General features: G+C 52.1%; 2 protein-coding genes and 1 long non-coding RNA gene across 7 annotated transcripts; 1 reads left to right on the top strand and 2 right to left on the bottom strand.

The window, feature by feature from the left end:
• Positions 1–84: 84 nt before the first annotated feature.
• neurl4 (neuralized E3 ubiquitin protein ligase 4) lies at positions 85–20,760 on the bottom strand. 4 transcript variants are annotated; one of them, XM_084690996.1, is made up of 29 exons: positions 20,590–20,760; positions 16,572–17,076; positions 16,268–16,333; positions 15,332–15,780; positions 14,709–14,820; positions 14,377–14,465; positions 14,015–14,087; positions 12,955–13,228; positions 12,387–12,568; positions 11,568–11,653; positions 11,095–11,257; positions 10,715–10,925; positions 10,511–10,602; positions 10,224–10,302; positions 9,213–9,382; positions 8,558–8,686; positions 8,234–8,379; positions 7,674–7,892; positions 7,257–7,355; positions 6,924–7,067; positions 6,205–6,369; positions 5,844–6,002; positions 4,948–5,127; positions 4,429–4,522; positions 4,005–4,112; positions 3,532–3,676; positions 3,114–3,226; positions 2,681–2,840; positions 85–2,419 (listed from the first exon to the last, which is right to left on the bottom strand). In XM_084690996.1, exons 1-29 carry the CDS (start codon positions 20,752–20,754, stop codon positions 2,215–2,217), a joined length of 4,782 nt encoding a protein of 1,593 aa, XP_084547122.1. In that variant the 5' UTR covers positions 20,755–20,760; the 3' UTR covers positions 85–2,214. The 4 variants fall into 4 exon arrangements, 3 of the variants coding, with proteins under 3 accessions (XP_084547122.1, XP_084547123.1, XP_084547124.1); XM_084690997.1 differs by having other exon boundaries at positions 10,526–10,602; XR_014746692.1 differs by lacking the exons at positions 85–2,419; positions 4,429–4,522 and having other exon boundaries at positions 2,705–2,840.
• Positions 20,761–21,893: 1,133 nt separating this feature from the next.
• shbg (sex hormone-binding globulin) lies at positions 21,894–25,056 on the bottom strand. 2 transcript variants are annotated; one of them, XM_084691895.1, is made up of 8 exons: positions 24,907–25,056; positions 24,316–24,422; positions 23,960–24,149; positions 23,634–23,795; positions 22,979–23,138; positions 22,733–22,875; positions 22,342–22,537; positions 21,894–22,221 (listed from the first exon to the last, which is right to left on the bottom strand). In XM_084691895.1, the coding sequence occupies exons 1-8, from the start codon at positions 25,003–25,005 to the stop codon at positions 22,085–22,087; spliced, it is 1,194 nt and encodes a 397-aa protein (XP_084548021.1). In that variant the 5' UTR covers positions 25,006–25,056; the 3' UTR covers positions 21,894–22,084. The 2 variants fall into 2 exon arrangements, with proteins under 2 accessions (XP_084548021.1, XP_084548022.1); XM_084691896.1 differs by having other exon boundaries at positions 24,316–24,410; positions 24,907–25,054.
• An 81-nt stretch (positions 25,057–25,137) lies between these two features.
• LOC146222264 (uncharacterized) lies at positions 25,138–25,856 on the top strand. Its single transcript, XR_014746776.1, has 3 exons — positions 25,138–25,394; positions 25,574–25,616; positions 25,722–25,856. It is a non-coding gene; the product is annotated as an uncharacterized LOC146222264 (long non-coding RNA).
• Positions 25,857–26,012: the final 156 nt, after the last annotated feature.

The following is a 26,012-nucleotide window of genomic DNA, read 5'->3' as shown; positions in this document are numbered from 1 at the left end:
TGCTTGTGATTTTTGTCCAGTCATGCTTCCCATAGTGTCAGAATACTGTTCAACCCAACCATGTACAAACCATCCAGATACTGGTTTTATATGTGCATACTGTCGCTTTGTCGGTTTATTATTAATTTTTTTACAAATCAGGAAGATATGATTTTATGTTATGTAACAGCCTGTACAACGCAACATAGAGAACAAAATTAAACAAGACCAAAACAATAATACAAATGAATTCTCATAAAAAGCAGCACTGGGCTGTAAATAACCCCATGTTTTCACATTATGATTGGACTTAGCAAGCAAGTTATTTTTCAAACTGCCATCTTTTGCAATAAATAACATTACACAGTTTATCAGAGGAGGCGACGAAATAATTGACTACTTCTCAAACCATTCCGTTCCCTCCCCTTGGCAAGATGGCAGGGCATGAATGCATGTGGTGATGTTACACATGAGTATGTCTGATTGGCAACATAAAAAAATGTAGTTGAAAGATATGCTTTGGAGAGCCGACCATGTACAATCAATCATTAGGTGAATATTTGGATAAAGTTGTAAACCCCTTGTGTAACATCTTTGTCATGTGTAAATCGAAGTGTCGGAAGGTTGCAGAACGTCAAACGGACTACAACCAAAAACCGAGCCCTAATGAATCACATTCACAATGTAAACTCCAGCATCAGGGCCATAATTAAGACTCCATTTCCCAAGAATCTTTGCGTAAGAGGCGCGCTTATACTCAGCGAACCGAAAGACATGGTTGGCTTTGAATGTCCTCCCTGGTAAACAATGTCAGATGGGACTAAGAGGATCAGAACACGAGACGTCAGTGTAAACGAGTGAAACGGAACAGGACATGAACGAGGGATGGACAAGGGACTCTGAACGCGGTTTCCTTTCAGCCTCAGCTACCCTTGTTTGGTTTATAACCAGTGTGTATGATATACTGTAAGGTAAGATATATTTGATGCTGCACCAAGCCTTATAATAGGCCTTATAATGGTTATTCATCCTAACAGGGTGCTTGGAGAAAGGGTGTAAAGGCTGAAATGGAATCCAGCCCTGTTGTGTCCACTTTTCACCCTCACATGAACAGCTCCTGTGTGTCAATCTTTTACCATCAGTGAAGGAAACGGGACTGTGTTTAGAAGAACGAAAAGAAGACAAGAAAAACGAGGAAGTCCCACATTTTGCGTTCACATTTCAGAGACCACTGACAGGATTGAATGTACAGAAAGGCCCATTTGTTTTGTTCAACCGTTCGATACATTCCGTTACTAAGCTCGTGGTACAGGGAGGGTTGTCGTGAGTGCGTTCCCACTGACAAGAACCAGGACGAGGGTTAGACAATCAGTGCTGTGAGAGAGCAGATGAGAAGACGAAAAAAACAAGACACGCGCGCACACAGACTGTTGAGGGTGGAGGACGTGAGGCGGGGAGAGGGGGCACGCAGACAGCGTTAGCGTCACGCCTGTAAACAGCTTTCGACCGTTTCAAAATGTCCTCCTTCCAAAGCCACAGAGGCTCTTAGGTCCTTCTCCTCATCAGAGTTCTCCGTTTCAAGTCTATTTTCCCCATCTTTCATTCGAGTCACCGTTGAACAGGGTCCTTTTGTCAAGTGTCCTTTTCTGTCCCGCGGGAAAGAGTCTTTTAAAAAGTCCACCGGCTGTCGACCGTGCAGAGTAGCAGGTGATGGTCATCGTTGTGTGGTGGTGAGGTTCATGTGGATGAAACACCAACAGCTGTTTTTCCACACGGGTAAAACAACCGTCCCCACACCTGAAGATCCAAACAGGAAGTGGCGGGGGTTAAGTAGGGATGATGGGAGTGTAAGGGAGGGAGAGTGGATGGATGGAGAGAAACCAAGGGGGTGGTAACCAAAACAACCGAGGCTGAAAACAACTGTGGCAAACTCAAACTAACGTCGACCGGCAGTTTGTTAAAAATCGCCCCACGAGTCCAAAACATAAAGTGCAGGCAGTGTCTGTTCTTCTCTGGAACCACCATAGCCCCTCCAAAAGAATAGTCATAAAAAAAAAAAAAAAAAGTGTCAAAAAAAAAAAGTGTAAAAAAAAAGAAGAAACAAACGTTAAAACAACACGGGTGAATCGGCAACAATCCCCAGCAGGAACACGGCGTTCCCAAGAGTCTCAACCTCGAAGGCCGGGGGCGGAAATTTGGTGGACGATATAGTGGGAGGTTCCCTTTCCCCTCCCCTCACTCCACCCGGATCAGCAGCCCGTAGAGGAGCGTGCACCCCTGCTCCTTGGTGATCCACTCGATCTCCGTGTTGCTGAAGCGCGGGTCGAGGGCCTCGCTGGTGCCCAGGGTCTGGGGCCCCACCTTGTAGGAGCCCGGCCGGACGCACACCTGGAAGCCCACCTGGGCCAGGTGGCGGCGTTGGGAACGAGGGTCCCGGAATCTGGGCGGAAGGAAGAGGACACGTGGCGAATTACTTCGAACCTCCACTGTCTTTTTGAACCTCGCCTGCATAGGCCTATTTCATGTGCTTGAGTGTTGCGCGCCCCCCCCCCCCCCCCAAATAAAATGTATTATTATCTATTATTATTGTGACATATCCACTTGACTGACAGTAAAAGGCAGACTAGGAGTGGAGGGTGGGGGAACTGGAGGGCACGTGGCGCGGTGAGGAGGCTCTGGGTGGGAACCGTGTGACACGTACTGCACTTTAGGGGCGAACACCTCCAGGCCAGAGTAGCGCATGGTGGGGGACAGCTGCACTTTGGGGACCTCCCTCTCGGGGGCGCTGTTCTCCTCCGGCTCGCTGTAGCCGTTCGGCCCGTCGGTCTTCGCCGGAGACACGGAGAAGACGGACGACGTGCCTGGAATGCCACCGGGAGGGGTTAACACTGTTTCGGGACATGCTTAAACATGGATGCTGTAAATCCTGTGCTTTTATGTTGAAACTCTATGTTGACATTTTGTACATTCCCCTTCCTTCTTCATCTATCTTTTCTTGATATTCTCTGTACTGAAGCCTGGAGTAACAACGGGAAAGAATGGACCCTTAAACCTAGGTCATGCTTTTGCCTTCAGTAAGCGACCCTGTGTTTTGTAATAACTTGAATGAGTTTGCGGCGTCTTTGTCGTCGCACCAGAGAGCAGCTGGCTGTGGTCCAGGGTGCGGCGCAGGGCTCCGACGCTGGTGCCGTGGTAGGCTATGTGCCACTTCTTCAGCGCGTTCGACACCTCGCAGTGGGGCTTGATCCTGGAGGGAGGCCGATGACAGGAGCGCGGGAACCCGGCAAGACAAACACAGACAGCGGTCAAAAGACGTCACAAACCACAAAGCCCTCTGACGAGTCCACCCCCGTGCCAGGGAACCCACATCCACATTGTTCTTCACCGACTCCGATATCCTTTAATGCCCCCTGAAAACAGTCCTTTGCACTTTTAATGCAAAACGCAAAGCGAGATGACCACAAAATCCCTCTAAACACGGCAGGCACAATTTCCAAACTCCAAGAGTACAAGAGAGCAGCTTTAAAGCCGATTTCGTGCTAGCCCTCTGACCTGAGGGCGAAGCGGCACCAGCCGAAGGGCAGGGCGTAGTCCCGGGGCGGCTCTCCTCTCTTGTAGTACGCCTCGTCCCCTCGGAGCTTGTGGCACGACTCGCAGTAGCACAGGCTGCACTTGGCCTCCTCGTTGAAGTAGCCGTCTGAGGGTGGGAAAGGAGAGGGGGGGGGGGAGAGTTATGACGGCTTCAGGACAAGAAGGAGGCTTTGAGGTTCACTTCTTCCTGGGCTGCACCTTTCGTAGTCCTCTGCGTGATCGTGAGAGAGAGAGGAGGAGGAGACGGCGGAGTGATGGGAGGGAGATATCAGGCGTGTGCGAGGAGAGTGCGGACGTGTGAGTGAGGAGAGTGCAGTGGTAGCAGAGGGCCTGCAGGGGGCAGTGCAGTGGTAGCGGAGGGCCGGCGGGGGGCAGTGCAGTGGTAGCAGAGGGCCTGCAGGAGGCAGTGTCTGGCCAGAGGGAGCGTGTCTCACCAGGTAGAGTGAGCAGGTCCTTGAAGCGCGAGCACAGGGCCTGGTACTCGCACGTCTTGTTGGGGTTGACCTCTGGAGGCGGTGTCCAGCACACACTCTCTTTAATACCTGGAGCACACACAGGAAAGGATGGAGGTCAAAACACATGGCCTGAGATGACTTCAAAAAAGAAATAATAATTGTGTTAAGTAAGTTACAGTTCAGTGAGCTATTATATGTATGTACATATGTGCATTGCCATAATTCCCAATCTTATTTGATCTTTTTATCCCCTCTTTGAATCAGGTGGTCAACTGCAATTTCGGATGCAATCGTATCAAATCTCATCAAGCACAGTACATGTTGTACAACTGTACAACGAGTTCCTCGACGTCCGCCACCTGCCAAACTGAGGCTCGTCAGGTGCCAAGGTGATGCTATTTACCGTCAACCATATCAGCCTTCTCCATGTCGCCCTGGCAACGCGTCTCGCCGCTCTCCCCTCCCACGGCCGGTACGTTGTTGGTTACTATGGTAACCTGCCGGGACGACACAAAAACATGCTTCCTGATGTTGGCGTCGTGTCACACAGCTCCTTGGGTGAGTGCCCACTGTGACATAACAGATTAAACGACGACCATGCTGCCAGGAGTCTTTTATGACTGCTAAACTGGGATTAAGGCTTTACGGACCGAGCAGGGAACGTCTAAATGGGATTTAGCTTGAATCTCCCAGTCAATTGACTCTAAAAGGAGGTGTATTGAAGGAGCAGGCAGGCAGACAGATTAGCGGTCCAAATTAGCCATGCTGAAACAGGGCACTAGTAAGAATCGCTTCCAGTCAGTGATCATCGTATTCATTTGTGTGTGTGTGTGTGTGTGTGTGTGTGTGTGTGGGGGGGGGGGGGTTTGTTTGTGTGTGGGGGGGGGGGGGGGGCGAGGACATGCATGTGTGTGTGTCTCACCTGTTCACACTGGCCGTACAGGTCTATGAGGGGGTAGCAGGGGGCGGGGATGTCCTGGGCGGCCACGCCCTGGTCCATGCCGTTGACATACAGGTGCAGACAGCTGGTGCCGTCCACCAGCAGGCCCAGCACCGTGCCCTCTGGACACGTGTCCAGGTTAGGACCATAGTTCTCACAGATCTGACAGAGAGAGAGAGAGAGAGAGAGAGAGAGAGAGAGACAGAGACACAGAGACACAGAGACACAGAGAGAGAGAGAGAGAGAGAGAGAGAGAGACAGAGAGAGACAGAGAGAGAGAGAGAGAGAGAGAGAGAGAGAGAGAGAGAGACAGAGAGAGAGACACAGAGAGAGAGAGAGAGAGAGAGAGAGAGAGAGAGAGAGAGAGACAGAGAGAGACAGAGAGAGAGAGAGAGAGAGACAGAGACAGAGAGAGAGAGAGAGAGAGAGAGAGAGAGAGAGAGAGAGAGAGAGAGAGAGAGAGAGAGAGAGAGAGAGAGAGAGAGAGAGAGAGAGAGAGAGAGAGAGAAAGAAAGAAAGAGAGGGGGGATGGAGTAGGAAAAGAGGTAGGGAAAGGGAGGGAGGGAGATTGAGACAGGGAGGGAGATTGAGAGAGGGAGGGAGGGAGGGAGGGAGGGAGGGAGGGAGGGAGGGAGGGAGGGAGGGAGGGAGGGAGGGAGGGAGGGAGGGAGGGAGGGAGGGAGGGAGGGAGGGAGGGAGGGAGGGAGGGAAATGAGGGAAGCAGCGAAAGAACAGACAGACAGGGAATTCAATCATTTATTTAAAAAATGATTTAAAAAGACACATTTCAGACCATCAAGTCAGCAGAAAAACCAGACTAGGCCTATGTTGACAGAGTGTAGTGTGTGTGTGTGTGTAGTGTGTGTATGTCTCCCTACCTTGAGGGAGTTGTGGAAGACGGAGTCTCTCTGGAGCAGCCAGGCTGAGCGCTTCAGACAGCAGGCCGTCGACGGGAAGTTCAGCCGGTCGGGGGAGTGGCCTATCACCCCGAGCGACAGCGACGACGTCCACGATGGGTTAAGGCGGTCGATCTGAAACTGGGGCAGCGGCAGGGATCCGACCGGGAGTCAGGAGTGTGTTCACGTGAACCCCTCCCAGACACACACACACACACGCTAACACACTTAGCCGGACTACAACAGATGCCTACACGCCCTCGACCCTTCTCCAGCAGACAAGACACACACACCTGGCCCTGCACAAGCAGACACACACACACACGGACACATGCCAACCCACCTGGAACAGTTGCTGGCGGGGGAGGGGCTGTGCAGTGACCAGGAGACCCTGGTTGTAGCTGGAGACCCGGGCGGCTGTCAGGTTCTGATTGGACAGCTGGATGTTCTTCCCGTGGTTCTCCAGGAAGACCATGACGGTGGGCGCCAGGGCTGGCTCCCTGTCCACCTGGTGGGTGGTGGGGGTGGGTGGGGCAGAGACATGCTTGTTGAAGGTCAAAACAAGCACCCGCCTTGGCTGAACGTTTGCCTAAAGAAGCACGTTGAAAAGCGCCGCGTGGACGCCTCGCGCGCAGGAGGCGGGCCAAACGTGGCCCGCCATGACGCGACACAAATCCACGCCGTCGTTTGCAAAGTGCCTCTTCCTGGCTTCCTCTCCCTCTCTCCACGCCACAAGTCTCCCTCCCTGCTCCCACATCCCTCCCTCCTCCCACATCCCTCCCTCCTCCCACATCCCTCCCTCCTCCCACATCCCTCCCTTCCTCCTCCCACATCCCTCCCTTCCTCCTCCCACATCCCTCCCTTCCTCCTCCCACATCCCTCCCTCCTCCCACATCCCTCACTCCTCCCACATCCCTCCCTCCTCCCACATCCCTCCCTCCTCCCACATCCCTCCCTCCTCCCACATCCCTCCCTTCCTCCTCCCACATCCCTCCCTCCTCCCACATCCCTCCCTTCCTCCTCCCACATCCCTCCCTCCCTCCTCCCTCCGCTCCGTCTCACCGGAGAGCTGTCCTCCTCTCCTTCGCTGCAGCTGTCGGAGGACAGCGAGGGGGCCTTCAGGCTCTCGGCCTCCTCCAGCAGGGAGGAGCTGACGATGGAGACGGCCGTCACGCGCCCGTACAGGTCCAGCACCGCGTACACATTCTGCGGGGGGGGGGGGGAGGAGCCAGCTTAGCCGTGTGCGCCGCGTGTTGCATCAACTCACACGTGGACGTGAACGACGCCTGTGTGCGCGCGTGTCTGTGAGAGGGACGGTTGACCGTCGTGTGTGTCTTTTGATCCTTTATTTCAGCGAGTGTGTGCGTGTGTGCAAGTGTTGGTGTGTGTGTGTACCTTAGCTACAGCGGTGGCTGCAGGTCCCATGTCCTCTCCGTCAATGAGGATGTGCATGGTGTCGTCACTGCACCTTTTCACCCCGACACGGTTCCCAACCTACACAAACACACACGCACACACACACACCCATGAGCTCTCTGGGTTCACATCCCTCTTATGAGGGAGGGCAGACAGGATATGAGGGAGGGCAGACAGGATATGAGGGAGGGCAGACAGGATATGAGGGAGGGCAGACAGGATATGAGGGAGGGCAGACAGGATATGAGGGAGGGCAGACAGGATATGAGGGAGGGCAGACAGGATATGAGGGAGGGCAGACAGGATATGAGGGAGGGCAGACAGGATATGAGGGAGGGCAGACAGGATATGACAGGATATGACAGGATATGACAGGATACGGAGGGTCTGTCTCACCGTCAGTCTGTCCAGGGAGCAGCAGTAGTTCTGTCTCTGCAGCACGCCGTTGCGGCGCACCTCCGAGCCGGCCAGCAGCCAGGTGACCTTGGAGCGGAGCTGGGGCAGGGTGGGCGACAGGCCCGACATGGGGCAGGAGGGCAGGTCTGGGGGCTGCAGCGTGGTCAGACCCATGTGGAGGGAGCCCGACCACTGCTCATCCACCTCGTCTATCTTCACCTGGCACGGGGAGAGAGAGAGAGAGAGAGACAGACAGAGAGAGAGACAGACAGGGAGACACAGACGGAGAGAGAGACACAGACGGAGAGAGAGAGAGAGAGAGAGAGAGAGAGAGAGAGAGAGAGAGAGAGAGAGAGAGAGAGAGAGATGTGGAACGAGCAGGGAGGAAACACGAGTCAAATCGTCATTTTGTGAAAATAAAGAAATGAAACCCTTGTGTCTCGTCGTAGTTTTTTCACAAAAACGCTTGTGTTTATTTCTTTTCTCTCTATTTGGCAGACAGCCTCGATTAATAAAAGGCCGCCGCCCTCTTCCCTCGGCCCTGAGCGCCGGCCTCTCACCTCGAACAGCTCGTTGGTCTGAAGCTCCTTGGCGCTGAAGACGATGCCGTGTGCGTAGCCCCCCACCCTGACCGCCTGGCAGCCCTCCCCCAGGAGCACCACGTTCTTCCCGTGCTTGCTGTGGAGGCGGTGGGCCGCGCCCGTCACTGATCACAACACAGGGGGGAGAGAGAGAGACAGAGAGAGAGAGAGAGAGAGAGAGAGAGAGAGAGAGAGAGAGAGAGAGAGAGAGTTTAGGGGGCTGTTTCAGCTCACTAACGACCATTTCTTTACTTTAAGCTCCATTTCGGAAGGGGGCGAGCGTGCTTCAGTCCTGGCCAGTACCTGGGGAGAGGAGGGGGAAGCTCTTCTCCGTGATGTTGCTGGTGCACAGGCTGTTGTCGAGAGGGCCTGTAGAGCTTGTGATGGACACCTGGACACACTGACCGTACAGGTCGATGACCGCATACACCTCTGGGAGACGGAGGGAGGGAGGGAGGGAGGGAGGGAGGGAGGGAGGGAGGGAGGGAGGGAGGGAGGGAGGGAGGGAGGGAGGGAGGGAGGGAGGGAGGGAGGGAGGGAGGGAGGGAGGGAGGGAGGGAGGGAGAAATGGACGGAAGGCGGAAGAGAGAGAACAGTTCACCATATATTTGGATAATATTATTTTCTTTGGGGGGGGGGGGATGTTCTTTTCCCAATAAAAACAACTTTGATAAACATGACAGAAAAGACCCAAAGGTGCGTGGTCGTCGGACGCCACACGGTTACACCACAGTATCGAGGTCCATCCCATTCCAAACCAGGCAACCACAACCTCTCAGCCAATGACAGAACACAAACCAGCACCTGCCTCCTCTCCCACCCGACGCGCGTAGCTGCTCACACACACACACACACACACACACACGCGGCCAGGGGCCAGCCCTGTGTGCTGGGGGGGTGGGGCAGCGACCCGATGGGGTCGTGAGAGGTGCTGTAAACGGGGTCCAATCACCTTTACCTGGCGGCAGCCCCGTGCAGGCCACGCCCTGGTCCACCCCGTTGATGTAGTAGTGGAGGTCGCCGCTGGACGAGCGCATCATGCCGATGCGGGAGCCCGTGGTCAGGGAGTCCAGGTCGCAACCGTAGTTGTTGCGCATGGTGTTGCCGTCCTGCATGATGGCTGTGCCACTGGGGGGGGGGGGTGACAGGAGGCAGGGGTGAGAGTAGCCAGGTGATTCGTTTACACAAAGTCATCCCCCAACTCGTGAAAGTCCCCCAGCATGTGAAGCCACGACTACGCGGTAGGCATCACGTGGAAATATGCATTTGTACGACGTGGAGGGAAAACAGAAATTAAATACTGCAATATGGGCAACAGCCACACCCAAATCAACAACACCAGCGGTGGGGAGAAGGGGGATTATACACGACACCAGAGAATGAAATACTCGAAATGTAATCTAGGTGTTAGAGGGCAGATGGATGTGTTTATTAAATAGGCATATGTCCATGTCGAGCAGAACATTGGGACAATAGAGAGAGAAGAGGACAGAGGGCGAGGGGGAAGAACAGAACAGCCGAGGCGAAAAGGAAAACGTCCAGGAGGTCTAATGGAGGTCAGACGGCTGAGGGGTCGGGCTAGTCATCAGAAGGTTGCTGGTTCGATCCCCGGCCGTGCCAAATGGCGTTGTGTCCTTGGGCAAGGCACTTCACCCTCCTTGCCTCGGGGGGGAATGTCCCTGTACTCGCTGTAAGTCGCTCTGGATAAGAGCGTCTGCTAGAGGGACTCAACGTACATTGTACATGAAGACAGGAGACTGAAAGACGAGGAGGGAGGAGAAGAAAGAGGTGGATGGGGACCAGGACAGCGAGAAGACGGGCAGAAAACCAAATGGGGTTTCCCCCGGTGGGGACCGATGGAAAAAGTGAGGATGAAGCTTGGACCCCATGGATGGTGTGTGTACACGGTCCCCCCCCCCCACACACACACACACACAGACACACGCGCGCTGGGGTCACGCAGGCCTACCTGAGCATCCAGGTGTCGTAGTCTATGTCCGTCATGGTGTTGGGGAACTCCAGCTCTTCGGGTCTAATGGCCGTCACGCCTGGAAACAGGAGCGGAGCGGGGTCAACCCTGCCGCGCTGCGCCGGCGCCGTCTCGCGTGCGTGCCGTACGTGCATTACGCATGCGTACGGCTTCGTTGGAAATGTGCGTGCGGCTTATTCGAGGCTTGCGGTGTGTGCGTGTGGGGGGGGGGGGGGGTGTGTCGTGTCGGGGTGGAAGAGGGGGGAAGAAAAACGGAAACACCTTACCTGCTTTTATCTTACCTGCTTCAATAGACCCCGACCAGCGGTCCACCATCTTCTGGATAACAATCTCAAACAGCTCTCCGTCTCGAAGGCACCTGGGGAGAGAGAGCGAGCGTTCACACACACACACACACACCTTATGTATCTTACATGAAGTCAATATAACAGCGCACTATGAATCATGAACCACTACACACACACACACACCTGTTTGAGATGACGATGGCATCGTTGAACTCGCTGCGGCAGTTCTGGCGCAGGGCTGTGCGCCCCCCGTTGGTGATGACGGCGTTGGTGCCATGCAGCTGGTGGAAGCGCAGGTCGTTTGCGCCGTTGCCCCCGCCGACGGAGCAGGGGCTGCCGGGCGACATGGCGACGGGGCCCTCGGAGCTGTCCTCCGGGAGGGGGGGGAGGTCGGCTACAGGGGAGAAGGGGGGGAGAGAGAGAGAGAGGGGAGAGAGAGAGAGAGAGGGGGAGAGAGAGAGAGACAGAGACAGAGAGAGGGGTTCATTAGCTGTACTTCTTGACAAAAAGTCTAGTTTAGTAAAGCCCCGTTCATCAGAGCTTTCCTTTTCTTCTTTCCTTACCCATGTCGTCCATGATGGTGGCCTGCGCCGCCTGGCCGTAGAGGTCCACCACGGCGTACACGCTGGTGGGGACGTTCCACGCCGCCGGGCCCTGCGCCACGCCGTTCACAAAGAAGTGGAGGCTGCCGTCCTCCTTGCGCACCACGCCCACCGTGTCTCCTGCCTGGGGGAGGGGGGGAGGGGGAGGATATCAGGGATGTGCCACTGGATGGATGGAGAGAAAAGAGAGAGAGAGAGAGAGATAGAAAAAGAGAGAGAGAAAAAGAAAGAGAGAAAGAGAAAAAGAGAGAGACACAAAGAGGAAAAAGAGTGGTGTGGAGGAGAGAGGGAGAAAGAGAGCGAGAGAAAGAGAGCGAGAGAGCGAGAGAGCGAGAGAGAGAGCGAGAGAGCGAGAGAGAGAGAGAGAGAGAGAGAGAGAGAGAGAGAGAGAGAGAGAGAGAGAGAGAGAGAGAGAGAGAGAGGTCCCTCCTCACTTTGAGCCTGTCCAGGTTGTGTCCGTACTCGTCCAGGATGGTCGTCCCATTGTGCATCACCCCGTTGCCCGTCATCATCCAGGTCCCTGAGACACAGACAGACTACTGACACCGGCCCCGTGGTCGCCAAGACGACACAGAGCATGTTCACCCTGCCCCATCACAACACAGAGGTGGCACGTTCACAGGAATACCAAGGGAATGGTTGCATTGCTTCACATGAACTCACACACAGACCATTGCGTTCTGCGGTGTTGAAAACGAATCACGACAATAGGGTCCTCACGTTCATCTTTTGACCACACGGAATGATCACTGGGAGAATGAACGACCGAGGAAGCCAAGCATTCAGTGACATCCCAGGAAGCTCTTTGGAACATGGTCAGATCACGCTGGGATAACATCTGGGGCCCGCTCTCCGTACGTCGCTTATCACATCCCAGATCAAATGACACATCCAAGACGACATCATCGTGCTAATCATGATCTGGCTCATTCGGTTTCTTCGAACACCCCTGCTGTGTATAATTAGTATAGCTGGATCGAGTTATGCCTTGGTCTAAAAGGGAATCTTGTTTACATCAAATAAGACTGCTCCCGAGCAGGTTTAAGCTAAAGGACTTGTTGCTATGACAGCAAGTCCAGGATGAGCTTCGAAGAACCGACCAATCCAAGATCATGACAAATCGTCGGCAATCAAATCCAGCTAACTGAGTTAGCGACGTACGGAGACCGGGCCCCAGTGTGGAGTCCATGCACGCTGTTATCAAAGCAAGGGGATACAACTACTGCTGGTCTCGTAACGTCTCGAGGCGCTACCTGAGCGCAGGTTGGTCATGGTGGAGGGCAGCTGCAGGTAGGCGGGGTTGTGCGTCGTCACGCCGATCTCGATGGACCCCGCCCACTTGTCCACCATCTTGTCGATGCGCACCTGGAACACCTCGTTGGAGCGCAGCGGCCGGCCGCTCAGCACCACGCCGTGGTTGAAGTCGTCCGTCGCGCTGCAGGAGGGGGGAGGGAGGGAGGGAGGGAGGGAGGGAGGGAGGGAGGGAGGGAGGGAGGGAGGGAGGGAGGGAGGGAGGGAGGGAGGGAAGGAGGGAGGGAGGGAGGGGGGATTCAGTCTCTTGCGTTTCTCAAACAACTCCCCCAAAAATCCTTGATTTGACCTTGAGGACAACACTGTTTGAAAATGTAAAGAATATTACAATTTTACAAAATGAAGGCTTGTCGTTCTTGATTATTCGTGGAGGAACCAGGAATAGAAATGATTTAACCGTGGCCCCCATAGTTTCCCATGTTTGTGGAGATGGAACACAGAACCGATAACTCAGTAGCTCGTTCCAGATCTCAAGATCTTAAAATGAGGGTGCTGGGGGAGGAGACTCACTGTGGGCGAAGCGCGGTCCTGCCCTCACTGATGATGGCTGCCTTCTGGCCACAGTTAGGGTGGAAGAGGAGGCGGTCGGGGGCGTCGGGGTCGGGGGTGAGCAGGAGGGCGGGCCGGGGCCGGCCCACGTCGGGCGACAGCGCCCGCATGATGGCGTTGTTGCGGCGCAGGCGGTCGCTGTGGTTGTGGTTGTGCACGATGGTGACCTTCACCGCCATGCCGTAGAGGTCGACCACGCCGTAGACCACGCCGGGCGTCTGGGCGGCAGCGACACCTGAGGGGAAGGGGGGGGGGGCGAGAGGTCAGAGAAAGGTCAAACTGAGACCTCTTTGCGCTCAATGCACGGGTCGTATAGGGGGGCAACCAGCCCAACACACACTCGTGTTCCACTGCTGCATTTGACCAGGGGTGCCAAACACGACTGTGTTGGTGGTGATGATGTCATTACGCTGCCTGTTTGTCCTTCTTAAGAGGTTGTGATGAGGTGACCACAGTCGCGAGACAAACTGCTGCCTCCACAGCGCCTAGCGCTCTGACACCCTCATCAATCTCTCTCTCCCTCTTTCTCTCTCCCTCTCTCCCTCCCTCCCCCTTCCTCCCCTTCTCCTCCCTCCCTCTCTCTCTCCCCCTCTCCCTTCCTCCCTCCCCCCCCCCCTCTCTCTCTCCCTCCCTCTCCCTCTCCCTCTCCCTCTCTCTCCCTCTCCCCCTCTCCCTCTCTCTCCCTCCCCCCCCCCCCCTCTCTCTCTCTCTCCCTCTCCCTCTCCCCCTCTCCCTCTCCCTCTCCCTCTCCCTCTCCCTCTCCCTCTCCCTCTCCCTCTCCCTCTCCCTCCCTCTCCCTCTCCCTCTCCCTCCCTCTCCCTCTCCCTCTCCCTCTCCCTCTCCCTCTCCCTCCCTCTCCCTCTCCCTCTCCCTCTCCCTCTCCCTCTCTCTCTCCCCCCCCCCCCCTCTCCCTCTCCCTCCCCCCCTCTCCCTCTCCCTCTCCCCCTCTCCCCCTCCCCCTCTCCCTCTCCCTCCATAGACCCATTCCCCTGATGGACGTTCTGCGGCGTGTCCCTCTCACCTTGGTCTATGCCATTGATGTAGAAGTGCAGCGCTCCGCTGGCCTTGCGCATCAGTCCTATGTGATCTCCCTCCTGGGGGAGAGAAGGACAGGGAGTGGGGGGGGGGGGGGGAGAAACAAGAGACGGATTGCAATATAGAGGGACAGAGAGCTGCGCTGTGAGAGAACACAATGTGAGTGAAAAACAGAGAGAGACAGGAGCTGTGAATAGGGGAAGAGGGTGCACATAGGTGTGCGTGTGTAACTGTGTGAGTGAGTGAGTGAGTGAGTGTGTAACTGTGTGAGTGAGTGAGTGAGTGAGTGAGTGAGTGTGTAACTGTGTGAGTGAGCTAGTGGGTGTGTGTGTGTGTGACAGCACTGACCTGCAGCTCGTCGAGGCTGAACTCACAGTATTCCCTCCGGGTCCCCTTCCCATTGGTCAGGATCCCACAGCCACTCATCATGATTGTACCTGATTGGACGACATCATCACACATGAGGCCAATGAGCTCCCTCCTGTGCTGGGCACACACTCACACCAGTGAAAACACGCAGCACAAGCAGCAAGCATCCATACAAACATGTGTAACCGGATACACTCTATAACAAGCGACATAGCGATTTAATCTCGGGCTCTGTTGTGTACACAGTCTTGTTTCGATCAAGAGGGGGGTGTGCGTGAACGAGAAAGTGTGTATGTGTGTGCGTGCGTTACCTGAGCGCAGATTGGTCATGGTAGCAGGGTAATCCAGGTTATTGGGGTTGTGTGTCGTCACGCCGATCTCGATGGAGCCAGACCACTTATCCACCAGTTTGTCTATGCGAATCTGAAACCCAGCACACGTGTACTCATCTCTCCAGCCCATAATAGTGCCGCAGACTCCAACGTTGCCGCTATTTATTATTTCGTTTCGGGCTGCAGTGATAGCCTACGGGAATCGCTTAACCATTCACGTCTTTTGGCACTGAGCTGATTATTCATTGCCTCAAGCTCTCCCATATGGAGATACGAGTTCACTTCAAAACCTTGATGGATGATAATAACTGGTACTGCACGCGAACCGTGATTCAGTTACACTAAGCTATCGAAGATATGACCGAAAAAAAACTTGTATTATCATTTCGTTTTTTGGACAGCTTTCATGTCTGCATACAATCCCTGATAGCAGTTCTCTCTGATCGCGACACATCAAACCCGATTGACAACAGACAGGTTATCCAGCCAAAGGAAAACTCATGTTATCTTGGCAGAACCCTTTTCTACAACAGTTCCGTGTGTGTCTGTGTGCGTGCGTGCGTGGGAACGTCTCAGTATCGTGACGCCCTATTGGCCCGCACCTCGAACATCTCGTTGTGTCGGAGCGGCCGGTTGGTCATGACCACGCCGTTGTTGAACTCGTCCAGCGGCCGGCGCCTCTCGGCCGTCTTGTTGTTGTTGCTCAGCTTGATCAGCGTGCCGCACTTCTCGTGGAAGAGCAGCGCGTCGTTGGTGGTCACGGCGCCCGTTGCCAGCCCCAGTCCCGCCCCTCCGCTCCCCGCCGGGCTGCTATTGCTGCTCCCTCCTCCTCCTCCTCCTCCTCCTCCCCCCCCTCCCCCGGGCCCTGTGCTGTCGCTGTGGGCCGCGCCCCCTCCGCTGCTGCCGCTGCCGCCGGCGCTGCCCCTCCCCCCCCTCGAGGAGTCCGTGGAGACCCCGCCCAGCTCCTCGCCCCCCCCGCCCTCGTCTTCCGAGCGGTAGAGGGACACGATGGCGTTGTTGAAGACGTCGAAGAGCTGGTGCTCCGTCAGGACTGGGGCAGAGATGGACAGATGGAGTGGAGAGAGAGAGAGAGACAGAGAGAGAGACACAGACAGAGAGAGAGAGACAGAGATACAGACAGAGAGAGAGAGAGAGAGAGAGAGAGAGAGAGAGACAGAGAGAGAGACACAGACAGAGAGAGAGACACAGAGAGAGACACAGAGAGAGACAGAGAGAGAGAGAGAGACACAGACAGAGAGAGAGAGAGAGAGAGAGAGAGAGAGAGAGAGAGAGAGAGAGAGAGAGAGACAGAAAGAGAGACAGAGAGAGAGACAGAGAGAGAGACAGAGAGAGAGAGAGAGAGACAGAGAGAGAGAGACAGAGAGAGAGAGAGAAAAGAAAGATCCGAAAAGGAAGAGTGCGTGAGAGAAACAAACAAACAAACAAACAAAAACAAAAAAAAACACGGGAGAGAATATGAGAAATGATTTGCGAGGGCTTCACCAACGCCACGGTCGGGATGTGAGGCATTCCCTCACCTGTGTCTGGCTCGAGGTTGTTGGGGAACTTGTCTGGTCGACTGTGACTGTGAGGGAGCTCGTGTCCTGATAGCGAGGGGAGGGAGGGAAGAACAGAGGGGAGGAGAGATGAAATAACAGCCGGAGAGATTCACGCCCCATCTCTCCTCTCCTCCATCGGCGTTTGTATGCACGCGAAACACAGAAGGCCCCGTCTGGACGGACAGACCTTCACCACACAACTTTGCTTTCGGCTTTGGCCCGGCGGGCGAGAGAGGAAACCCGCCGCGGCATTCCCCCGAGACGGCGACAACGCGGCCCCTACCTTCCTCCGTCATCAAACCCGTCGCCGCCGCGCCGACCCCCGCCGAATCCTCCCGGACGCCGCACACCACCACCTCCTCCTCCTCCTCCTCTTCCTCCTCCTCCTCCTCCTCCTCCGCCGCGAGGCCCTCGAGCCTCTCCGTGTCCCGCGGCGCCGAGGGCGGCTCGCAGCTCACCACCGTCACCTGGGTGCACTTGCCGTACAGGTCCACCACGGCCCAGAGGCGCGCAGGCAGGCCGCCGGCCGCCGCGCCGCAGTCCTGCCCGTTGACCCACAGGTGCAGGTCGCCGCGGGCGCTGCGCTGGATGCCCACGCGGTCGCCCTCGGCCAGCTGGTCCAGGTCGCGGCCGTACTCCTCCAGGACGGAGCGGCCGTCGCGGAGCACCGAGCAGCCCGACACGATCCAGGAGCCGCCCTTCAGGCCCGTGGCGCTGCTGGGGAAGTCCAGGCCGGCCGGGTCCAGCGCCGTCACGCCGATCTCGATGGAGCCGCTCCAGGAGTTCACCTGGGGGGGAGGGGAGGGAAGGTTAACCCTTGCGTTCTTGGCACCCCGTTATCTGTATTCCTATTGGTCCGACTCTTGGTCCGACTGTAATCGGCGCACGTTCTGCATGGATTCGGTGCGCAATGAGGATGGGATTCTCAGAAGATCTTGGATTCTCGGAGAAGAGAGTTTTCTGTCAGGAGACAGGAGGAACCGTCGCCTGGTTCACTCCAGGACATTGACCATATGGGAGCACACAGATACTTTCCCGATTCATCTCCCTACATTCGATGAAAGGTCACCTGAAGGGTGAATTGGACTAGAAATTCAAGGTTCACGGATTCTCGTTTTGCTTTCCACGAGGGGTAGGGGTTAAGCACTGACAAAAGCCTGCCAACTCAAACAAACAGAAACACAAGTCTTTTCCCAGTTGTCTTTTATGACACAATAAAAGACACGCTCGAGCTTGATGGTTCTGCGGAAGCGCCGAGTCAAAGCTGGACCAGAAGTCTATAAACGAACCCTCAAGAGTCTCATACAGGGATCCAATGAGCAACGTGAAGAGTAGCTTAAGTCTTACAGAACAAAGCTACTCTGGCCTGGTGAAACTAGCCTTAAGCTCGTCTCCTTCATAAACCATGTCTGACTCTGTCGACAGCCTGTTGTCAAAATGAATTAGTACATTGAAAGAATGCCACACAATCATGTGATCCTGAGGTGCCACATGTCCACATTGCTTCTTTTTTTTAGGCTGTCTTTCCGTCTCCTTGCTCACTGGCTATGTGGCGTGTATCCTTTTTACTTCACCGGGCACAGAAATACAGTAAACCAGACAGAACACCGGTATTGGCCTCCTTAGTCCAAACTTAACCGCCTTCTCGCTCTTCCTCTTTTCTGCCCTCTCCCTCGTCCCCCGCAGTCATGTCGTCGAGTAGATCTGCCACCATCTGAAGCCTCTTGCTCCACATACTGTGACTAACCTACATCTGCCAATGCCTTCCACCCTCTCCTCCGTCTTTTCCTGCTGCCCGTGTGCGTCCATGTAGCCCAGTTTGGCTAGCCGCCGTCGGCGCTGCTGTGGAAGTCAGTGTCCCAGCAGCAGCCTGGGGATATAGGCTACTGATCTGAGTGACACGGCCAGGCCATGGGCAAGAGGAGAGATCTTGATCTCCCTCCCCCCCCCCATCACACTCTCTGTCTCTCTCTCTCCCTCTGTGTCTCTCTCTCTCCCTCCCTCCCTCTGTGTCTCTCTCTCCCTCTGTCTCTCTCTCCCTCCCTCCCTCTCTTTCTCTCTCCCTCCCTCTGTCTGTGTCTCTCTCTCCCTCTTCCCTCTGTCTCTCCCTCCCTCTCTCTCTCTTTCTCTCTCTCTCCCTCCCTTTGTCTCTCTCTCCCTCCCTCTGTCTGTGTCTCTCTCTCCCTCCCTCCCTCTGTCTCTCTCTCCTCCCTCTGTCTCTCTCTCTCTCTCTCTCTCTCTCTGCCCCAAACACGCACTCTCTCTCTCATCTCTTTACACAACCACATTGATCTAAGTGGAGCTCTATAACAGCTCACTCTTCATAAACAAACCACCCAAGGGGTGCTGGGACTCTGAATCTGTGTTTGTATCCGCTCTGCCGACTTCTTAAAACTCAAAAACTTGGAACACAGTCTCGAAAATCCGTCCACAGACCTGTGCGGCGACCAAGTCCTGCACGTGCTTCTCTCTATAACCCTGACGGGACGGAGGAAGCCGCTGAGCGGAAGGTGGTTTGACACACCTGTCTGACCAACGAGGCTGCTGTGCCTCATGGGCTCCTCTGGTGAAGGTGAAAACGATGCACTACCACCACCAGCAGAGCACAGTCAATCAGTCAAAAACAACCTCACGTTTGGCTTTAGTCGCTCTTTGCCATTAACAGGACCAGCCCTTCACTTAGTGCACGATATGCCGACACCCAACATTACCAGCCATGTCAAGTTTCCTCTCTGCGGTATTGATCCACGTCATGCAATTATATGGATGGAAGCGGATTATAGCTTTAATGCAAGGGATAATACCAAGCTCGAAACTGCTGTCTATTTTTGAGATGTTGTATCAGGTCATTGAGTGGCACGAGTGAGGGATGTAAAATGCATTGGATTTGTCATACAAACATTTAGGATTTCAAAGGGGGTGTGGACGTGTGTGTGGGAAGATCGTTGACATTGTGCAGTTATTAAGAGAAATCTTGTTGGAACATGCATGGGACATGTGGAGAAAATAGTATTTGCCCTCTGTCAGTGACCCACAGGTATGGGGGTTGGAAAATTGTTTACAAAGCAAGCAAGCTGTCGTTACTAGATGCAGTAGGCTTACCACAGTAACTGACAGGCTAACGATGCTATTGTTATAACTGGATAATACAACGATGTGTTGCCTTGGAAGATAGATAGGGGGTCTGTAAGATGTACATAGAACTTCAAAATGTTGAGAGACTAGACAATAAGCTACTCGCCAGACTACCTTGCTCTTTCTAACATACAGCTTGGTTGAGTTCCACCCGTACCTTTTAATTCAGAGAGGACTCCAAATCCCTTGGTTAACAAATGATTAGGGGAACGGTTTCCACGATTTGCCATGGCTGAATTTATACAATCAAAGAACTTTGGACTGCTTTACCTAAACAATGAACACCTTCATCAAATCGTCAATGTCACAAGGAGAATACCCCAAGGCGGTGTTATTGTCACTGAAATTCAACTGGTTTTGGTCCTACAGGCTCGTGGCTTGCTACCAGATGCAACACCACGATAGCTACCAAAACAGCAAGCTATCCTTTGCAGGATGTCATTTAGCCCGGGCTTTGATCAAATGCGAATGGCTGGCTACAGTAGCTCTACAGTTTGCAAGCTAGCTCTAGCCTAGAGGTAGCCTGTGGCTATAATACACTGGCTTGCTAGCTACAGTAGAAGCTAAACCACTGACCTGCAGTATTGTGTTTCTACTAGTTAGTTGTCCTTACACGTATACATAGTAGACAGTCTGATGAGACATTTGTGGACTAACGTTCTCGATTGCTGGCTTAGGCTATCTTGTCCAATAAAGTTTACGCGTCATTGAGTAGGTAGCTCGAAAGCTAACAGATTCGTTGCCTGTGGTCAACACATATTAAAGTCTGAGATAGTGAGACTAGCTATAGTATATGCAAGGCCACATTTCTTGTTCAATTACCAACCGCTGTCTATCCCTAGACTAGTTAACATAATAGATCTAGCAGTACTGGAGAAAGCCAAAGTTAGCTGGCTAGCTTGCAAGCTAGTCAGCCTTGTAACAGACCACAGCTAGATAGTTATCTTGCTGCTATCGATACTGTAGCTGGTGCCTACTGTCAACCAAGAACTTGGCGCTACGCGTTATTCATTTTCATCCTTTTCCCTTTTAACAAGCCGAGCACGCCCAAGCAGCAGCAACAACACACACAGGCAGGCACTGCGGACAACAGACCCAGTCCCACTGCACTCTTTCCTCGCATTCCTGTCAGCCTTCCACCGCACGGTAACGGAGGGTCTGTTTACCTTCTTGTCGATACGAACGGTGAAGACATCCCTGTCCCTTAGCGGTTCTCTACTCAGCACCAAACCGTGATTAAATTCCTGAACGGGTTGGTTTCGCTGAGCGGTTCGGTTCGAATTCGACAGGCCGATCAGCTTTCCGCTGCGCGGGTGCAGCTCAGCCGCCATCTTCACTGCAAGTGTCCAGGCTAAGGGGTGTTCCCTGACAAGCCGGGGCATTACCCGCGGGGCATGAATTTAGGAACGCCCTATGTTAAGGTAAGCCCCCCTGGACGCCCATGGTTTAGAAATGACATCCTGGTAGAAGAAAATCCAAATACTGTAGGTTACCTACATGCAACACTTTAGTTTCAATTATGTATTTACTCCTCAAATCAAACAATGAAGTTGAATATCGGCATTCTCACAATATAGTCAAAATTCCTCCTGAATTGTAGACATGAGGATATATTGCTTGACTTTCATTACAAACAACATGCATAACTCCTGAACAATTCATTGAACATGAATTATTATGTCAATTATGGGGTACACGTATGTTGCTACAATAATTTATAATCCAGGAGGATATATCAAAGAGAAGCCATTTGGTCAGCTTTAAGTCATATTTAACACCGCCCCCTGGACACTTGCCGCAGTCAGACTGCGTTGTCGCTTCACGACAGGGCAATTTGCGACAACATGAAAATCCAATGCTGCTTTTGGGAAGGGGAAAGAACACGCCCACTCCGAGACAGTAGACGGCAGCAGGTCTGGCCTATCGTCACACCCCAATATATTTTATGGCAGTGTGGGATTTTGGTGCGTTTTTTGGTGAATGTATCTAAATGTAGTGTTTATTACAAATGTAGTGCTTAAAGATGTAAACACTCGGAGCATTACCTTACATTTACAACTATGTAACATTTATATAGTCTCGATTGCACAGGATGATTCAGCGAAATTAAAGCGTTGAATCAGGATGACGTCATGTTACATGTGAAAAACATATGTGATTTAATCCACTAGAGGGCGCTAAATCAAAGCTTTATGAAATGCGATCCACGGGTGGCTCTGTGAATCCCTGCCACTCCAGATCCAAAAGCACATTTTCAATTGTATTTATTTATTTCAATTGGTGCAACCAACACGTTATATTTGCAATGCATTAACCTAGAACAGAGCAATGACAGCGTAACTTCTTATTAACATCCATGTGCAGTTTTGACTATCAACAAGATTTATAGACTGGTGGGATTATAACATGAAAATATAAATGTAACAATCATAGGTGGATAGTCAATTTCAATAAAGGCAAAAAGCTCAAATTGGTTGTATATGCAAACAAGACTTTATTCAACATGCAAATCAAACGTTTATGAAGCTTAGACATCTTGACTCAACAAAGACAAGTGTACCTGGTTGTATCTCTATCCATCCCTGGCCTATATCACCAAGTAGTGGGAAAGCAGGAGCAGAGATGCACCAAAGCTATTAGATATCCACATTTGCACTGGTTTTATGCAGGACAGCTGTGGGAGGAGATAGAGATGTGCTTGTACATGGCTATATCCAAATCAACATCCTTCCCCTGAATTTGGATCTTTTCTATACAGCCATGGAGGTACTGGGAGCCATGGAAATGATCCCCTTCATCTGAGGACGACACAGTGACAGAAAAGGAGGTTGATGAACCACAGAGCAGGAAGGTAGAGAGAGGAAAACATGGATAAGGTGCACCAATCAGTGATAGTGCTTCTTTGTGCTTAAACTCACCTGGAATTCCCCCAAAACTAAGGAATATACCCGCTTTCCAGCTGGCCAAATAGTCTGGTGTTTTGTCATTTTCTGTGACGTCAAATGGAATATCATCAAGGGCCACTTTTACTGTATCTTTCAGCATGGTAATGGATAGTTTGTTGAAGCCCAATTTCAAAACGGTTGAAGATTTGCCCAGGGTTAGTGTGAGTTCCTGCCGGAAAAAGGTACAAAATATTTATTTTTTTAATCCTGAATTGAATCCTGATTCTGCCGTCTTCTATGAAATGAAATACACAAATACCTTCATTCATAGCACGAATAGCCACAGTCTATTCGTGTCTATCATCTTGAATATGCTTCCTGCTGAACTATGTCAAGTACTGAGAGCGTGTCAGAAGTTAGGTACCTTGGTTATGTTGTTGGCTCTCGCTGAAAGAATGGACCCCTGCTCATCATTACGGAGGTTAAGAATGGCTCCCTCCATTTCATTGGATGACTCTGCCCAGATGTCAATCTTAATCCCATTTTCCTCGGACCCAATGGGGATTTCTATAAAGAAACATTTACGAATCTCTTTTAAGAAACCATCTCCATTCCCCCTTTCAGTCCTTTCAAACAATGTTAAATCCTTCTTAAATCAACAAAACAGTACCGGAGGTTTTGAAGACAGAGAGACCAGCCCCAGAGAAGAAGGCCCCTGGTTTAATGGCATCAAAGCAAGGCATGAGGTCTCCAACCTCTTCGGTCTCCCATGGTGAGGTAAGGTTCAGCCAGTTGCCCTTCCGCACGCAGCCGTCCATCTCTGCAACAAACTTGAGCCCCGAACACAGAGGGAAAATCAACGCAAACACCTTTATCACACAGGAAAACAGATTGACCCGAGGAGAGCGAGGAGAGCGAGGAGAGCGTGCTTTTTCTGTGGCCGGCCCTAGACTATGGAACTCAACTGCCATTAGAGATAAGGATGGCACATTTTTAGTTTTAAGTCCAGGCTAAAGACCCACCTATTTTCTCTAGCCTTTCCATGATTGCTCTGGGGTTTATGTTTGTTTATATTTTTTATGGTTTTATTTATATCACTTTCTTTTAAACTGGTTATTTTATTTTGTCTACTCTTTTTAATAATTCCTTTTTGAGCTCTATTTCCTTGTGTACGTGTGTATTTTTAAGTGCATGTGTAAGGTCAAACGCACTGTGTAGCACTTTGGCCAGCCGCGTGGCTGTTTGTAAATGTGCTGTATAAATAAAGTTGAACTTGAACAGGAAAGATTGTCATATCCCACACAGAGACAGACACTTCACTGTACCGGATTGACCATCTTCTTCTCATCGACCAGGATCCCTCCGAGGGCCAGGCGTATCTGTCCCGTCATAAGCTCCTCCGTCTTGTTTGATTCCAGGCCCACCACCAGAGCCTGCTTCCCATCCACCTCCAGAATCACAAACTTCCCCTCATTGCTCAGGCCCAGCTGGGCAGGTTGGGAGGAAGGGGGCGAAGCGATAAGGGTCACATTGTGTACATTGTGACATATACTTTGTGTCAGCTTGAAACAGTTTCTGTGCCCCTAAAAACGTTTTTAACAATATTTTCCACGTATGTCCAATTATTGGTCTACACACCACCTTAGTGTACCTGATGCCATTGGCCGTCGTTCAGTTTGGGCCCGCCCACCGCACTAACAAGGATGTCTGCTTTGGCAATCTGCATCTCAGGGATGCCGTTCCTCAGAGAGAAGACGAACCAGTCCACTCCTGCGTTGGTGTCCCCATAAAAAACTGCCCCCTCCGGATCCAAAGTCCGTAACTCAAACACAGACTTGATACTGAGGAAGAGGGATGGAAAATGGTTCAACTGAAACATTGCAATTCAACAGGAACATGCCAAACAAGATGGGTCTGAAGCTTGTGAGCTGTTTAAATGTATCGTGAGGAACATTTGGAACATGGATGAGCCTGTTTGCCTTACTCTCAGACAAGATAATGACTGACCTTCTGACCTCTGAGAGGTTGGCTCTGGTCTGCATCAGAGGCCTCCATGTTCCTCTCTGTTGGTGGGCAAGGTTGACAAGGCCATGGCCCGACACCTGCTTTTTCACCTCAAAAAATGTCACAAGGTTCACATTGCTTATACTGTTCTTCATTTCTTTATTCATTAGGGGTGCTATGCTTTTTGTAACACACCCCACACATCAATGTTGATCCGAGACTTGAAATAGCAATACATCCATGTCTATAGACATGCGGCAAGTGCGTCATTTCCCCCAGACTCCTACAGACTAAAGTTAATGGTGTGATTCAGCACAACGTGGGTGAGCTTATGACACTGTGGAGCAGAAGTCCTAACCTGCCATACCTCCCACGCAGACTGAACCAAGTCCTGCTGCCTGTATCTATTCACGCTTTTCTTTAATCAAATAAATAATTAGGTAGTATTGAGATGGGTACTAACCCTCTTTAAGGCCAAATAAGTTTACTTCATTGCATTGATTGCATCTTTCCACTCTGTGTCAACCACTGGTAAGGACAACCTCAAACATCCATTCCTCATCAAACATCCATTCCTCATAGGCAAAGTCATACCTTCTTCATTCCGTTTTCTTGTCCATCAGTCTCCAAGACCAGCAGCGTCAAGTTCAACGCCAGTAGCAGACCACAAGCTAGCACCCTCAACGAGCCCATCCTTCAGTTAGGCTTGATCTAAAACTATACCACCTGTGTCCGACAACCCCGGCTGTAACTTGCTGTGACGGGGAGAGAGGTTTCAGTGGACTCTGTGCCTTTGAAAAAGCCCACACCTCCAGAGAGCAGAGGGCAACAGTGTCAACATCACCTGGTGCCAAAAGCCATTGATCTGCAAAACGTTGTGCGTGTGTGACTGTCTAAAGAGGATTTCGAGTGCGTGGCTCAGATCCAGTAAAAGAAGAGCAGGTGGGAAGACAAAAAAAAACATGAAGAAAAGAAAAGATGAAGAAAAAGACAGGTGGAGATCGTTGACAAAGCAGAACATGTATAGTTTCGGCCAAAGTCTGACTGAACTTGGAGCAGTGAAACATACGATCAAGAGAAAGGTTTCCGCGTTCTTTAAAATTGGCATCATTTTATGAAAAGCTGTACTGACAGCATCTTCAAATATCTGTTCCCACTGCCTTGCCGTGGACTACACAATTGGACAAACATGCATCTGTGTTCGCTGGGTGAGTGACCTTCGGAGAACAGCTAAACACTCTGTGTTGACTCTTTTGAACAGGACCTTGACTGCGGTGGGATGGCTACTGGATGCGCGTGAACAAGTAAGTGAGTGTGCGTGTAAGGAGAGAATGTGCGGGTGCACTTTACGTTCCCGTGCTGACAACATTCCATTGCGATGAACTGATGACACACTCTGCTGCTTCCAGGAAAAGAATGGTGATGCGGGCACAGCTCCAACACAGTCTGCACCGAAATCAGTGGCAGCCATTGATCATAGTAACAGCGGCAGATGAATTTTTAAAGAGTTGGTATGCAAAATGTAATAAACCCCAATAAGCCTCTACATGTTTTTGACCTACATAAAGAAGTTACCTAATATGAATCAATGTCATCAGTTACAAATAACAATAACAAGTAATAAGTTAAAATATGTTCTCTAATGCTTGTCAGCATATCACTGGAAGTCATGTTTAACTCCCATTATTACAAGAAGGGTT

This window comes from Hypomesus nipponensis, chromosome 25 (assembly GCF_054491055.1).
Source record: "Hypomesus nipponensis isolate SF chromosome 25, ASM5449105v1, whole genome shotgun sequence".
Taxonomy (NCBI): domain Eukaryota; kingdom Metazoa; phylum Chordata; class Actinopteri; order Osmeriformes; family Osmeridae; genus Hypomesus; species Hypomesus nipponensis.
This window is presented reverse-complemented; position numbering and strand designations above follow the sequence as displayed.

Coding starts and splice junctions, on each gene's coding strand:
- neurl4 (XM_084690996.1), bottom strand. CDS start 20,754: ATGGCGGCTGAGCTGCACCCGCGCAGCGGAAAGCTGATCGGCCTGTCG. Junction 10,603..10,714: donor GCCATCGTCATCTCAAACAG/GTGTGTGTGTGT, acceptor CTCTCTCCCCAG/GTGCCTTCGAGACGGAGAGC. Junction 4,113..4,428: donor GAAGGCTGATATGGTTGACG/GTAAATAGCATC, acceptor TGTGTGCTCCAG/GTATTAAAGAGAGTGTGTGC.
- shbg (XM_084691895.1), bottom strand. CDS start 25,005: ATGGGCTCGTTGAGGGTGCTAGCTTGTGGTCTGCTACTGGCGTTGAAC. Junction 24,150..24,315: donor AACCTCTCAGAGGTCAGAAG/GTCAGTCATTAT, acceptor CCTCTTCCTCAG/TATCAAGTCTGTGTTTGAGT. Junction 22,538..22,732: donor GAGCCAACAACATAACCAAG/GTACCTAACTTC, acceptor TTTTTCCGGCAG/GAACTCACACTAACCCTGGG.